This window comes from Drosophila eugracilis, unplaced genomic scaffold (genome assembly GCF_018153835.1).
Source record: "Drosophila eugracilis isolate 14026-0451.02 unplaced genomic scaffold, ASM1815383v1 contig_2088, whole genome shotgun sequence".
Lineage (NCBI taxonomy): Eukaryota > Metazoa > Arthropoda > Insecta > Diptera > Drosophilidae > Drosophila > Drosophila eugracilis.
The window spans coordinates 2,526,706-2,542,976 of NW_024572964.1; the positions used below are offsets into that span (position 1 = coordinate 2,526,706).

At 44.4% G+C, this 16,271-nt stretch overlaps 1 protein-coding gene across 15 annotated transcripts in view; it reads left to right on the forward strand.

Annotated features, from left to right (window-relative positions):
- Positions 1–16,271, forward strand: part of LOC108107685 (supervillin) — a 116,370-nt gene that overhangs the window by 61,549 nt on the left and 38,550 nt on the right. For 7 of the 15 annotated variants that reach the window (XM_017215277.1, XM_017215281.2, XM_017215274.2 and 4 more), the window contains 6 exons: positions 3,688–4,019; positions 6,729–7,214; positions 7,503–7,951; positions 8,036–8,135; positions 8,555–10,160; positions 14,668–15,254. In XM_017215277.1, coding sequence (XP_017070766.1) covers positions 3,688–4,019; positions 6,729–7,214; positions 7,503–7,951; positions 8,036–8,135; positions 8,555–10,160; positions 14,668–15,254 — 3,560 coding nt within the window. The remainder of the gene's footprint in view (positions 1–3,687; positions 4,020–6,728; positions 7,215–7,502; positions 7,952–8,035; positions 8,136–8,554; positions 10,161–14,667; positions 15,255–16,271) is intronic. The other 8 variants (XM_017215275.2, XM_017215290.2, XM_017215289.2 and 5 more) reach the window with 3 other exon arrangements.

Consider the following 16,271-nt stretch of genomic DNA (forward strand, 5'->3'; position numbering starts at 1 on the left):
AAAGACATTAAACTCTCTCTCTCTCTATTTCTGTGGGACTAATCCGTTTTAAGGCTCTGTCCCGCCATAATCCTTGTCTCACAATCAAAACAAATTCCCTGCATTGTGGGCCACCTTTTTCTTGTGAGAGCCCCATATGCTGTATGCCATATGCTGTATATGCTATATGCCATCTTCACCCATATTGTTCGACGTCGTGTTATACAATGCGACTTGGCGGCTCTCTTTAAGCCGGGCCCCCAAACAAATCGAGATTCACAGAGGCAGGGGGCTTGTTAACAAACGAAATCCATGTATTGTTCGCCTTTTTTCCCCCCTCCGTCGGGTGTTACGTGGTCCATTGTTTTGGGGTTGAGATTTTGGATTGGGAATGGTCGCTGGCTTGGGATCGTATCGTAGCGGCAGCGGCGGCGACATCTTCGGCAATCGCATCAGTGCGTGGAGTGCAATTCGCAGCGGCAGCCGGTCTCTGGTTCCATCAATTATAATGTGATATATCAAAGCGAATGGCACATTGACGCTGTTGTTGTCGCCGAAGTGACCCCCGACCCCACAACCTCGAACCCAACTCCAACTCCTCCTATACCCCCAAAAGAAATCCGGCGTAGAAAGCACCTGTTTTACAGCCAAACCCGAAACTAGCGACAAGTTTTTCCAATAGGCTTTCGCTACAAAAATGCCTCATAAAAAAGAGCCGCGCGGCATAAAAGAAATGAAGAGTGGAGAAAGAAAAATCAAGAGCCAAAAAGAGACAATTTTCTAAAAATGCATTCAATGTAGAATCTCGTCGAGGAAAAATTTGAATGCCCGGCAATTAAGTGTGGAATTTATCTGGGGCCCCGTTTTCTGGCCGTTTTGTGGTGTCAACACCGTCATCCGATCACCTGCTGCGTCTGCTTGGCTATCCATTTAATGGCCAGCTCGATGGCCTGTTAGCCAGTTGGCCAGCTAGCCTGGCCCAGATCGTCAATGGTCTAGTCCTGGTTTCGCTTTCATCGCAGCTGCATAGACTCCCAAAAAACAAAAAAAAAACAGCATCCGCAAACTGGTTATTATCACTTTTCCTTTTTCCCCCTGAGATTTTCCAACGGGTTGGAAAGTTCTCGGACATCTTCCAGTAGCTGATACGTCATATGTGTGTCTCAAGCAATTTATACAATTTATGGAAATTTCCATTTGACGGACGGGCAAAGTCAAGCATCAAGAATATAAAACTGAGAGCGAGACGGATGATGATGATCATAATGATGATCAAAGCAGAGATTGAAGGCCTGGGGAGTACCCTTGAAAAGAGGTTCTAGGAAATCCAACCCAAAAGGTTGATTGCTGAAATTGCTGTAACGAAATATGAAAACAATTAAATTCAACCCAATTCGCTTTTCCCCTGAAAGAGAGTTGTTTATTTCCTTGAAAGTACTTTCGTAGCTCTCAATTTGTGTTAGAATTAATAACAAGGCCTCCTAATCTCTAACTTCTTAAGCAGTTTAATCCTATGTCTAGTCTTTAATTTGCAAAGTCCAATATACGAGGTGTGTTCAAAAAGTAAGGTGACTTTTCAAATTTCGCGGGCAACATATTTTCGATTATCGTTTTTTTTGTTTTGTTATATTGGTACACTCTTCCCTAACATCTGTACCAAGTTTCAATGGAACATCCTCTTTTGTTTGGTTGTGAGAGGCGTAAAGTTACAAGTTGTTTTGCGAGCTCGGCGATTTTTTGCTTTTTTCGGTCTTGGCTCGTCTGGGCTCTTCCATTGGGACGATTGGGCTTTGGTTTCGATATCATAACCATATACCCATGATTCGTCACCAGTTATGACCCTTTTGAGTAAATCTGGGTCGTCGTTGACGTCATTCAACAGCTCTTGAGCGATGCTCATGCGACGGTTCTTTTGCTCAAAATTCAGCAATTTCGGAACAAACTTCGCTGACACACGACTCATACCCAAAACGTTTGAAAAAATTTCATGGCACGAGCCAAGCGATATACCGACATCTTCAGCAACTTCTCTGATAGTGATTCGACGATTTTCCAAAACAATTTTCGTCACTGCTTGAACGTTTTCATCAGTTGTTGACGTGCTTGGGCGTCCAGAGCGAGGCTGGTCATTGGCATCTTCCCGGCCATCTTGGAAGAGTTTGTACCACTTGTACACATTTTTTTTACTCAGAACAGTTTCACCGTATGCCACTGTCAACATTTCAAGTGTTTCAGAGCACTTAATTTTATTTTTTACACAAAATTTGATGCAAATCCTTTGATCCATATTTTTCGATAGCAAAAAATCGCCGAGCTCGCAAAACAACTTGTACCTTTACGCCTCTCACAACCAAACAAAAGAGGATGTTCCATTGAAACTTGGTACAGATGTTAGGGAAGAGTGTACCAATATAACAAAACAAAAAAAACGATAATCGAAAATATGTTGCCCGCGAAATTTGAAAAGTCACCTTACTTTTTGAACACACCTCGTATCTATAAACAAATATCCGGTTTCCCTTTCAATAATTATGGGTTTTTCTTAACTAAATATTTGTCCAATGCCAGACATGCCATTATCCTTTGGGTTAATCCCTTAACCTACTTTCTCGGGAGACTAGCATATCACGCCCTCTGTGCTGACGATCGATATGATCTTGTCCTACCTCTCCACAAGGACGGCCTAGAAGATATTCTATCTATGAGATGCTATGACTGGCAGGCACGAGACATCATAAAGTACACAAAGCAGAAAAAAGAAGTGACATTGATGCGTCGCGACATTTAAATGTGTGCAGCCTGACGTCTACCTGGAAAAACAAAATAAAAAAAATCCAAAGAAAAACTCAGAAAACAAACTCAGAGGTAGACAAAGTCTTGCGCTTGATTGAATGTCTGAGACAAGCTGCAAAATTCTTCACTGGCTCGCTAAACAGATATGGGCTAAATATGCATTGTCAGCTGAGGATGAGGAAGTGGCGGTCCAGCTAAATGTAGCTATCATTTACATGCCAGACTCTGAGGTACTTTGCTTGAGATACTTTTAGCTACCTGCGCACACTGCCTTTTGCGCATGCGTGCAATAGTCACACCAATCCATAACAATAACAGATATAACAGACTTGTTACGCTTTGTTCTTTGACGGTCGGTATAGATAAAGCCGCTGTTTGTATATATAGTATATCTTTGTATATATGCAAGATATATATCTTGTATCTGACAAATGCCGCTGCTACCTGGCGCAAATGTGCGAATTTTGCGGCGCTCTCTTTTTCGCTTTTGAGTGATTTTCGGTGTGTTCAGCGTCGAGTGACTTTGTTGCTGTTTGCCGTTTGCTGTTCGCTGTTCGCTGTGTATCTGCAAGATACCAAGCGGCAAAACCCAAAAAAAAAAAGAGCAGCAACAACAAAAAAAAGCGGCTCCGTGGGTTTCCACCGAGTTTGCTGGGCGATCCGGCGGCAGTTGCCGAGCGTGTTTGCTGCCGTCTAGCCGTGCCGCATTTAGCGGAACTCTCGAGAGTTGTATCTTTGTATCTGTCGGATGGATATCTCGTTTCACAGCAACTGTATTTTGTTTTGGTGTTCTGTTCATTCTGCCGTCCCAGCTGTCGCGTGTTTATTTCCGTGTAACTAAACTTAATACAAACTGCTTAGTTGGGGAGTTAACAAAGCCAGCAAAGTAATAAAGCAATCCACCCGCCTCCGCAGATTCATAACGCGCACCACGCGCTCCGCCAGTCGCCAGAGTTCCGCCGGACACTCTCCGCCCCCGCCGCTGCATCGCAGTGACGACTCCTCCAGCAGTTCACCCTCACCCACCCGAAGACGGAATAAGGCAGGTGGCGCCGCCACTGTCACTGATCCACCATCCTCGTCGGCGAACGGGAATAGCTCCGCTTATGAGACGGCAGCCACCACTGTGATGACCCATGACCAGCAGCGACATCCTCCAGTTGAAGTTCCTAAGGCTCTGACCAACGAGCCCCAGCAACCCGAAGCCATCATCCTAGGATCCTGCCCCACTGCATCTGCCAACTCAGGTGAGTCCCTCCTTAAGTTCTTTAATCTGTTTTCGTTGTTGCTTCTGTGACGTCTCTGTGTTGCCTGTTTTTTGTGTGTTTCGAGTTCCTGTTCGTCCTTGAGCGTTTTGTATGTCCTAGCTAGCCTGCTTACTGATCCTTTGCTTGCCAAGCTGCAGCTTCTTGTTCATGGGTTTTCAAGGAATTCCATCTCTACCCTTGGGAACTTTTTGAGAACTCTGCTTCGAAGCGTACTTCATGCATCCTGTCTTTAAGATTTCATTGTATAGGAAGGAATTCCTTTTATTATTATAGATCTCTTTCTTAACCATTTACTTTACTTGCTATCAAGTTACTGGAATATTACAAACCCCTTTTATTAATTACTTTAGAAACTAACATCAATCAGTTATTAGAGAGATGATTCTCCATTTCCTGCCCAACTCTAATAAAGACCCATTACATAGTTCAGTAGATCAGAAAATGATCCCACACTTTGGATCTATGATACGATATTTTTAAGCCTTTCATCATATTTGACTAATGATCCATTTTCTAGCCCTGACAAATAGTTAGTCTGTCCTGTAGAAGGCTGATCTTACCTCTCCCTTACTGATCCTAAAAGTATCCCCTACATCTCGATAGATCTTTAAATATCTTCAGCAATTATGTTTTCCTCTCTGCTTAGTTTCCGTTGATCGTTTTCTGATCTCACACTTAATTTAGGTTTGTTTCAGCCGCTTGGCGAACATTACTAATTCATTAATTCTTGGGCCAAACTTTCCCAACCAAAAGCTATCGGTAATTAGCCCGCCCCATGCCGATTCAGCCCTGAACCGTGAGCCTGTCAACGATTTCTGCAAATTAGCTGAGGGAATAAAAGCAAACTCCATCATCGGAAGAGGCGAGACGCGGAGCGTTTCTTCGTTTCTTTTGCACACTTAAAAGCAATTTAAACTAAATTTGATTTTTGTCGGCTTGCCAATCAAGCGAAAACGTTTTCTAGACAAATGTTAATTTGGCTCATGAGAGACCTTCGGCCAAAACATTTAAATCAAATTGCAATTGAGCAAAAGCGATTCAAGTCGAATCAATTTCAAAATGTTTTGACTGGCGAGGTTTCTCGGATGTCAGAAAAGTCTAACAGCCGCCCAAATTATATAAGACAATTTGCGCAATTTTTATTCGCAATATTATTATGACTCCAAAGTTTCCCAAGAAATGTTTCTTTTCATTTTTGCCAAACTCCTCTTTCTTGTGTATAAATGAATAAAATTGTTTGTCATTTGATAAAAATCGATGAGCAGTCTTCACGCAACTTAGGCAAATGAAAGATGCCATAAAATTGCTAATAGATCCCAACCAAAACCCGCTCTGCGACGGGCTGTGCCCAATTTTTTATTTTATTTATCAATGAATGGATCGGAATCGGGTTTATTATCAATGGTCTGGGACAAGGGTTTCATAAATTTTTGACAGTCTCCTCAGGCGTGTATCTCTCTCTCATAACGGTTTAGCTTGGACTCTTGAGAAAGTCTCTTTGGAGATCGTTGACATAGATCTGCATCTCACATGGGTATGGTTATGGGAAGTTTCCGTTTAATCGGAAAGATTTAGTAAGCATTTGTGGCCACACACAGAACGCGCAGCTGCCAAAAAACTAATAAACAATAAACATCTATGATGATGATGATGATCGATCAGGCGTGTCGATTTCAGTTCAATTGTTTTGTTGCTCTTTGTTTTCCCGCAGAGCGTATTAATTTCAATATTTACCAATTTGGCAATTTCTGATTCACTTTATGTGGAATTAATTTGATTTCTGAGCGCCGTCTAGAGGGCCAACGATCGCCCCCAAAGAGCTTAGAGAGCGTTCACTGATCTCTGACAGGCAGCAGAAGGCAATGAACGGGCGGATTCCGGAGATGCTGCCAGATGATTTGCCAAAAAAATATGTTTCTTTCGCCCATTTCTTTTTGTCTCCTTCTCCCCGTCTTCTGGATGGATTATGAAATCATTCGGGTTTTACATAAGCCCTAAGCTTAGGGGGCGCAGGCAAGGTTGAGATGGATTACAGTGCCTCGAGATGATGTGGCTTAGAAGAATGTCTTAAAAGAAATTGAGTTTCTATATAAGATTTATGGTATTAAAGTTCTAAAAGTCAAAGAGATATATACATTAGCCATTTTTCCTTTCTCTATATTAATTCCCACACTTATCTCCTCGGCGAGTCGTAAATTCTGGTTTATTTGTGAGCAAAATCTAATCGTCGGACGATAATCTAATCGCTGACCCTGTCAGTGTTTAATGTCCAATAATGTTGACAAAGTTAATACATCATCGTTAAATAGAGACCTAATGACCTGAGATCGGCTCGGAAACTTTCGTTTTGGGCTTAATGCTTTTCCTTTGTCACAAAATTAGAGAGACTTTCGCAACTATTTCGTGTTTGTCACCACACCAATCAATCTTTGCCAGCTATAGCCAGCCAGCCATTAGATTGGAGCTGACTTTTCCTTCCCAGACCCCCATATTTGCATTATGCAATCCCAAACCCATTCACGCACACACCAAAACCAACACAGCACTAACAGCAGCAGCAACAGCAACAGCAGCGACCACAACAAGCAGCAATCATAAGCTTTAATGTCTTACTAAAACAACAAACTCCACGCATTTTACCCTCTTAAAAAACCAACAACACAAAACCAAAACATCAAAATGCAACAGCAGCCAGCCAAAGTCGTGGAAAAGCTGGCAAATGCAGTATTAATTGCACCTACAGCCACACCAGCAACAACAATTGCAACGCGAGGCAACGCAACAGCAACAACATCATCAGCAGCAGCAGCAGCAACAACAATACTAAACAGCAACACGCCACCACGCCCATGCCGCCCCTAGCTAATGCCAACAAAGCGCCGTTAATTGTGCTTAAGACAGCGACATCTGCAGCAGCAACATCCATTGCAACAGCAGCAGCAACATCCAACGGCACGGCAGCAACATCTGCTGCTGGCTCGCCCATTAAGCGTCGCAAGAATCCCCTGTCGCCGCTGCTCCTTGGCAGCCAGTGCCAGTCCACCATTGCTCCACCGCAGGCCATTGCCAGCCCGCTCCTTAGCGGCGGCAGCTGCTCCTCCTCGACCACCTCGCCCCAATCCTCGCCAGCGGTTCGCACTACCAAGGCGAGCCGTCTGCGCGCCGCCGCGCTTGGTGAGTCTCCTGTCTAACTCATCTTTATCCCCGTACTGGTGAAGGTCATCGGGTTTTCCCTCTTTCCAAATCCACAACCCCGTAGTCTAACTCCTGTAATTTCTTTTGTGTGTTTTCAGTTTTTGTCTAGTAACAGAAAGTAAAAAAAATTTTAAAATCAAAACTAAAAATTCAATTCATAAATTCAAAAATTAAGAATGATTTTACTTTTTTCTCTGTGTATCCATGCCCGCATTTCATCATCCTCAATATCGTGTGCGTTCTCCCTTTTTCTAACCCAACCCGCAGATAAGAAGAAGGAAGAGGAGCAGCGCCAGAGATACAGTTCGCCCGTATCCCCGAGAAACTCCAGCAACGGAGGAGCCCTGACCCATCGTCGTCTTAGCAACTCAGAACTATCGCCCAAGTCACCAGGTGCCAGTGGATTCAACTCAGAGCCAGCACCTTCAGCAACTACTGGTAGAATCCCTTCGCGGTCTACATCCCAGCCAGTGGACACACCACCCACACAGAGACGCCAGCCCTTGGTGGCCGTGAGTTCGGGAGTCTCCATGAAGCAGAACCTCAGCGAACTGCACTTCACGGGCGGAGCCGTAAGTCCGCCCAAGGCTAATGTGGAATGCACTCTCAGGATGCGACCACGTAGCTCCACGCTGAGTACGGAGAACACGGAGAATGGCCGACGTGACCACTTGGCTAATCTGCAATTGAGTCCAGTGCAGAAGCACAAGAGAACGGTAAGAAGAACTCAAAACTTTAAGAAATTAAATTTTAAATATTTCTAAATTAAAGTAAAATACTAATTAAATGATATTCCATAGCCCGAGGTATCACCACGTCGTATGGGAGATCGCGACAAGTCGGCCAAACGGAAATCGAATCTGAACCGTTCATTGACCGAGGAAGCCACCAAGGATGGCGGTAAGTTGGCAACAACTGGATGCAGTGCAGCAAAGAGCAAGCACAAGGGGAGATGATCTGATCAGCATGGCTCCAAATTGGGACTGCCTTCAAGCTTGAATGGCTATCCAATGAGGCCGCGGCAAAGATAACCACGAAGAGGAGAGACCTCACTCTGAATCATTCTTTCTTCGAGCGCCATGTGGCTGCCACCGTCTCAGAATGAAACGCTTTTTCAATAACATTACCAACACTTTCATTTAAATCATTTTGTGCTGCGCCAAGAAAGCTTTTCCATTGAGAAAACTTGTGTAAAATATGTTAAAATCCAAGCTGTGCCAAGTCCCCTTTCAATGTTATGCACGTGTTATGTCCAGTGGCTGCTTTTCGATCTAACACTTTCTAAGAAAAAGTTACTAATTCCTGATCTTCTCTTGCAGATGAGGTTGCCTCTTCAACTCGCCGACGCCGACGTCGTGAACTGGGAATGGCTCGTCCTCTGGTTCCGGGGGATGATGAAGCTCTAAGGGATTTGCTGCACACACCCCAAAAGAGTTCCTGCAGCGAATCCACCACCTCAATCTCAGAGCCCTATCGTCAGTTTATACCAGCCGTACGCCATCCGGAGGTTCCAGTGCGCACCATGACCGCTGTGCTGCCAGCTCCACGACCTATACATGCCCCAGTGGCCCGGAGTGTCAGCCAGAAGTTTAATGAACGGACCAAGACTGATCTCGCAGAGATCAAGAAGATTGCCGAGCAATCTGAGGCGCTGCAACAACAGCCAGCGGTGGATAACAGCCAGAAAATGTCGGCCATAATGCGCAGGAAGAGCACGGATGAGGGTGGAGCAGCTGGGGGACTGCCAAATCAGAATTCACCACCTGCCCCCAATCAAATTGTATCCATACTGAAGAAGAAGGAGCATGGCCTGGGCGAATGCAATTCCAGTGCCTCAAGCAATCCTTCGCCGGTGACCTTCTCCTCGAGTGTGGTGGATCATCCGTTGGCCGGAGCTAGCCGATGCAAGCGGCAGGGAATACTGAAGAAGCGATCGAGCCTGGATGAATCCCGCTACTACTCCCGATCCCATTCCCCTGATGAGCGGAGCATTCTTATTAAGTCAGCCAGAAGGAATTCGCTGGAGGAAGCGGGCACTGGATTGAGTCCAGCTCAGGCTCATGGAATCCTCAAGCAGAGCAGCTACGACAGCAGCAAGAGTGATGGTTGCCCATCGGCCACGGAGAGCCAGCCACATAGTATCCTGAAGAAAAAGGACTCGCTATCCACACCCTCGGATGGAGGATGCCACAAGCATGTTTCCATTTCCCAAGCTGTTACCTTGGCTGCCGCTGAACTGGCCGCCCATGATGGAATTACTTATGAGGATGGTGAAGAGCATGAGATTCGTCCCATCCTGAAGCAGGAGAGCACCTCCAGCGAGGAAGCAGTGCGTCCGCCCAAGCCCATACTCAAAAAGAAATCCTTTGGCGAAGCGGATGAGCATGAGATACGTCCCATACTGAAGAGCTCTCGTAAGAGCAGTCGCGAGGAGTTCGATTTGAGTGGTCTAGAAACGGAGGTCAATGATTCTCTGTCCTCAATCCTAAAGACAGACTCGCCATCGAAGCGTCGGTCCCTGGGTTCCGCTTCGCAAGATTTGGAGGACTCCAACACGTCTCCCAGCCTGCTGAAGAGGCGTACCCGATCTCTGGAACGTCAGGATGTCCAGCCTGGTATGGATTTGGCAGCGGCACTGGATGCCATTGCCACCTCCCAGGCTGCCCCCAGTACTCCTGTGGATTTTGTGACCACTCCATCGAGCATTTCGGTGGCAGAGCGGATTAAGCGCATGGAGATGCTGTCCACGCCCACTTCCCGTGCGGCTGGTGGCCCAAACAGCAGTTGGGAGTCACCGCTGCAGGCATCCACTTCGGAGCACGCAGGTCCCTCCACCCCAAGGGTACTCAAGCCCAGTGTCCTGCGCAGGGATTTGCAGAGGGAGCGGTACAAGACCCAACCTGTGACCAACGAGGAGATGAGCTTGTAAGTATCTACGTCTTGTCTGATAGAAAATTAGGTCACAGATATGGAAAGGATTACATTTAGATAAGATAATATGGAAAATATGGAAAACTTCAAATCCTAAAAATATCCTTCGCTGCAGAATTTCCATTCGAATTGCCACATTCTCGCTCACAAATTGCGCATACGTCGTGTGGCCTGTCAAGCTGTCAACCGATTCTGCAGCGGACGCCAGTTTACGCTTCGATGGCCCAAGAATTCCAGCCCCCGAATCCGTATCTCTGTTTGCGTGGAGCAATATTTGTCTATATACTCGCATTCATTGCTATTTTTGGTCCGTCGAGCACATTTCTGGCTGGCACTTGGCCGAGCCTATAAATATTTATACCATCACACGGTGCCCACAGCCCACGGCCCACAACCCTCCCTCGCTGCTTGCCACTGTCAACTGGAAAATGTTACAGTTGTTATAGTCTATTCAAAAGCCATAGCCATAGACATTATAATCCCGTCATGATCGGCTTAATTAACCTTACTTTGTGGACATACTCCGCTAGCCATGTAGCCATAAATTAGCCAATTCTGATTTTGATTCGGATTCTGATGAAAATTTCATCACACTTTGCTGGGGGATATTTTGGCAATATTTTAATTGCTTTTCCATGGCTCGGCAAAACCGAATGTCAACAAATTGTGTTCCCCAAAAGCCAATGAAATCCTCCACACGGCCTGACCTCAATTCGATTCGCTGTCATATAATTCACTTTTCTTCGACGACTTTTATTTTTTATTGGCCTGACTGGGGTTGGCTTGCTGGTGTCTCTTAAGCAGCTTATTGCTTGCCTAATTACCTGCGCACTATTGAGGCCAACAAGAACCCGAGAGTGCGCGAAATACAAATAAAGGTTAGTAATGGTCGGGCGATTATAGAAGGTCGATTGGTTTTACGAGTATGAAAGGCGGGCGGGGTCTTTGGAGAAATATGCTCAACAGGGTTGCAAAGCTTTTCGAAATATAGAGATGATTTATTCCTACCTCTTAGAGGTGAGCAAATATAAGAATCCCAATTACGGCTTAGATAATCTTCCTTCTTTGAGAACCGCAGCTAAATCGACTCCCATCAAGTACCATCCAGACTTCATTCCCAAACAATTAGTTGGTCTTAACTTGTTGGCCACAAATTCTCACCTGGGGATGGGTAATTTCTGCGAATTGCGAATTGGCCAATGTCGGGCTCGTAAACCTAGTTTCTTCGCTGAATCGCTGAAAGCATTTTAGAATTTCGACTAGAAGATGGGAGCACCTCTTCCACTTCCACTTCCCCTGCCACAGCGCCACAAACTTGCCAGTTCTTGTTTAACTGTGTTTTTATGTCAGCATTTTATGTGAGTGTTTTGCTGGTTCTTTACTTTTTTTTTTTTGGGTGGCTTTTGTTCTGGCACTCCCTTCTCTTCCCTTCCCTAAAAAAAAACCAACAAACAAACAAAAATCAACCAACAATAACAATATAAGCCAGGTTGTTCTGCGAGGCTTTTGTTTTCTTCACACTCTCGCTGGCTGTCACATTTGCATTCAGCGAACGGTATTGTCAATATCTTTTGCACTTTGCCGACGCTTTGTGCCGTGAAATTTATGCTGCCCATATTCGCCAGTTGCATTCAGTAGGTTGCAGCAGGCGAACGCGTTCGCTCAGTTACAGATACTTTCCTATCTTTTCTATCCCTGGACAAGGAGGATCCCCCTAGAAGGGCGACTAACGTTCCATGTTGTTGCTGCAGCGACGTCAAAGCGAAAAAATGTTTGAGGCGTATATCAGAAAACGGTAAAAATAAAAGAAGGAAAACTTAAATCCACGACCATTAGAAAAAAGTGAACGCTGACATGTGCCGATTAAATCGATAATGCCCATATATGTCCAATTCGAAGTTATGCTGTATCTTTCCTAATCGCCCGATAAGATAACCAAAGAGAAAAAATAACAGTTAGTCAACCGCAAAAGCGACTTTGCCTCCCCATAACTTTATGGCCAAAAGAAGAAGAAGAATCCGTTTAATAGCCCAATCGTAAATGTGTCAACGTAGGAACTTTAAGGGGAAATCTTAGCAGGTTTCCTACGTTCGAAATAATTATTTTATGTGCCCATTGAGATTTCCCAAACTTGCGAGTCTATAAGTTCTATAAATAGCTCAGACGAGTCACACCTTTGCTGGTCCATTCACAAATTCTGGCCAAGAGCGAAATTTGAAATGAAAATGAGAGGGAAAAGTAGTGGACTTTCGGAGTAGTTTAACTTGCAGTTTGAGCTTTTACATGAAGAAAATAAAATAATGGAAAATGGGAACATTTATTATAAAAAACCGCCTTAAAGTTTCCACATTTGCTTTATTATTTCCTTGAATTTTGAATTAGCCATTTAGCCTGCTCTTTGCACTCTGAAAGTTTCTCTTTCACCAAACGAAAGAGTCAAAGAAAAGCCACCGCAAAAGAAAAGCCAACGAAGACATTTCCCAGCCAGACGGCGGAAAAGAAGGAAAATACCATACCAAAATAAATTTAAAGCACGGGCAATAAAAAAAGGCAAGAAAACAAAGCTGAAAATAATTTAGATTTGCCAGCGACAGAGCGACGTCGACAGAGGCAGAGCACCGCAGCCCCACCGCCGCACCACCGAGCCACCCAATTCTTCTCTGCCGACGCTCTTCTGCTCGGCGTTTTGTTTGTACAATTTTTGCGCTCAGTTGCTCGCGATCGCTTTTTCAATTTTCACGTATCCGCCAGTAGCAGCAGCAGCGCTGAAATATAAATTATATTTTACGTAAAGTAAAGCACACAAAAACAAAAACAAATACCAAAGGAAAATTATAGTTTTCCTCAAGTTGACAAATACGAGAATAAATAGTGAATAGAGTGGAAAGAAATCGAAACTAACTGATAAATTTATCAACTAAATCGCTGCCCGGTTCGGTCTTTCGGTCGTTTTTGGTCTTCAGGTGCCTTATCAGGTGGAGGAGCAGATAGTATATATTACCTATAGTGTGTGCGTGTGTGTGTGTGTGTTTAGTGTCCGTAGAGGAAAACCACGTTCCCTTTGGAAATTCTTAACCAGTTGCCGGTAGACGGGCCCGCATACCGCGTGTGAATTGGAAAAGGTAGTAAATTATAGGAAAACCCCTTGGAAACACAGTGAAATGTGGCATGAAAATGCGAATGTTTTTGCGGTCTTACTCGTATATATAGTCCTATATACAAGCGATATATTCATTTCGTAATGTGCTAAAAATATATTCCATGAAAAGTGCACTTGCGCAGCCAAACGAATGAAAATTCCAATTTTCAAGTGCTACAAATTGTGCCAAATTTGCGAAAATTGCTTAAATTATATATATGGCCAAATCGCAATGCCAATGTCTGCATAAAATCGGTTTAAATGCGTGTTTTTTGGCTGTTAAATATTCCGCCAAATGGCTTTATCTGGTTTGTGTACCCACTAAGTTGGCAGAATCGAGAGCTGTTTTTTATATATTCTACTCCCTGCCTCCCCGCTCTTCTCTGTCTTTGATTAGATCATTGGAAATCTACAGCTGTATATTTTTTATAATTCTTGCCAACTGTTGTTGCTAATCATGTTTTTCGAGTGTCGAAAATGTTGGACTTGTCAGAATGTTCTCAGGGACTCTTCCCCCCTTGCCTTCCCCCAAATCCAATTAGCTTAGTTGCTGCATTTAAGTTTTTGTATATTTTTAGTTATTTTTTTGTTCTTTTTTTTGTTATTTTCCGCTTCCTCTTTTTAACATTCGCTGCTCGAATGAGCGGCTGGCATGGAGGATGGGCAATGGGCCTGATAAACAAAACAAATATCGGAAAAACTGAAGAGTCGAACAAGTTGTAGGTGAGAGACTAAATATAGAAGGAAATTCATTTCAAGAGGCTTTTTAGAGGGTGATAAACTTGTGAGTTTATGCAGAGAGTCTGTGTGGAAAAATATACACCACAGCTGTATATAGTATATATATTTTGATTTTCAATTTCTAATCATCAATTCAATTACCTTTCGCTGCTAGCGAAACGTTTTGGCTAATTCTTTTGGCCAACGTCGGTGGCTTGTAAACTTTTACCTTCGCTCCCCCGGAGGCTCTAAGCGAATCAACAAAAGCATCAGCCGCCAGCGCCAAAGTTTCACCACCACCAAAACATAATTAAGTTGGCCAAAATTGCCTATAATTATGTCCGAGTATTGTTGTCCGACAGAGAGAATTATAGAGATGAAGGCCCACAAAGAGTTTCATAGTGTATTTAGGCCCGTTGTTATGTAAATTTCTGCGAAGGGGAAATCAGAGTTTCTCAGTCCAATGTCAAATCGGTTTTGATCCAAACACTCAACCATGTCGTATATTCATGTTTCCTAAGACTTATCTTTTATATTCAAATATTATTATTATTAAAATGCCACAAAAATAAGATATTGATAACCCATTTTTGTGCTGTTTATTGGTGTGTATTAATCAAGGCTTTTATCTCTCCTTTGCAGCTTCAAAGCCAACTCCGCGCCCTTCGACATCTCGGCCTCGTCGGCCTTCAAGCCCACCAAACCGCTGGACATTCGCTTGACCCACGCACCGCAGCCTCCTCTGATTTCCCCAATTACAGGACAACCACTAAGCCACGTGCCTGCCCCACTGCTGCTATCCTCGTCGACGAACTCAGGAGCGGGAACCTCCTTCCGCCTGGCCCGCAGCTCCACCCAACCACTACAATCGCCCCGAGTTGTCCACCTAGCCAGTCAGGCTACTGGTAGTGGTCCATCCTCATCACCGCAATCCTCGCTGTTGGCACGACAAAATTCGGCCAACGACAGCGTCAATCTCAGTGAGCAGCTAACCCTATCCATCGGCACGGACAGTGAGCACATCTTCGAGATGTCCGCCTTGGAAGAGGATTCGGCCATCCAGTCGCTGAGCGATGAGACAGCCGCTTCCGCATCTGCAAACACAACCTCAACCACCGCCGCATCCACCACAACACCACCAAGTGGCCTGACGCGGAGCAACAGCGTTCGAGCCAGGGCCAGTATGTTCCAGCAATTGCAGGAGCAGTCGCGCAATCAACGGGCCACGGGTTAGTACCAAAGCAAAGGTCTCGATGGGTTTGTAGGTCGGGATCCCATTCATCTGCCACCACTATTATCATCGCCATTCGCTGGCTTTGCAGAAACTAGCATGAAGCAATAAAGCAGACAGGCAGCGACCGCTAAGTTGAACCGCTGCTGGCACGGCGAACTTGGTTGGGCCATGTCGCAAACCGAGCGTAACAAGAAGGCCAAGACCACAGCGGCCAGAATGGGAGCAGATTAGAGCTAGAGCTGGGCTAGGGTCACCAGACTTTTCTAGGGAACTAGCGGTACTAATGTCTTGGGTGAGAAATATGTTAACGAAATGGTTTTGGAGGCTATTCTTAGGATCTTTAGATAGTGTTTTGACTTAACTCTTTTATTGCAAATGTGTAAAGTATCTAAAAATATATTAAGTTAAACTTTAAATTCAGAAAAAACCAACAAATAAGGTTGTAAACTAACTCATTAGTAAGAAAATCCATTTTTAGTTAGTTTCTAAAGATAATAAACAATCCCAGACTTAAGCACATATTTAGATAACGAGTACTTAAGCAGCCGTAATATTAGTTTACAACCAACTATAGATAACTCCTAAGCAAACACTTAAATATTAAGTTAGTACCTTTCAAGATCCCTGGGAAAACCCTCATAAACCTTTTCCAAAAATTAATTAGTTAAATCAGCTGCTGGTCAGTGGGTGACGCTTTTGCCAGAGTGTTTGCCAGATTTTGCCATTAGCTTTGGTGTTGCTGCAAGCCTCTCATGGTTGTTGGCCAAGTTAATAAGCTGTAAAATGTATGTCACTTGCCTCACACCACTCACCCGCACTCTGGAAAGTCGCCGTCTCCGGCAATCAGCCACTAATTGAGGCTTGAGTGTTGGGTAACATTTGTGACCATTTGGTGGGGCAGAGGAGGTGCATATATGGCTCAGGTCACTCCAGATTAGAAGGCTTTCGCAATCGAAACCGTATCAAATCGTATCATCTAATAATAACTATACCCCCCTTGAGAATAATGTCA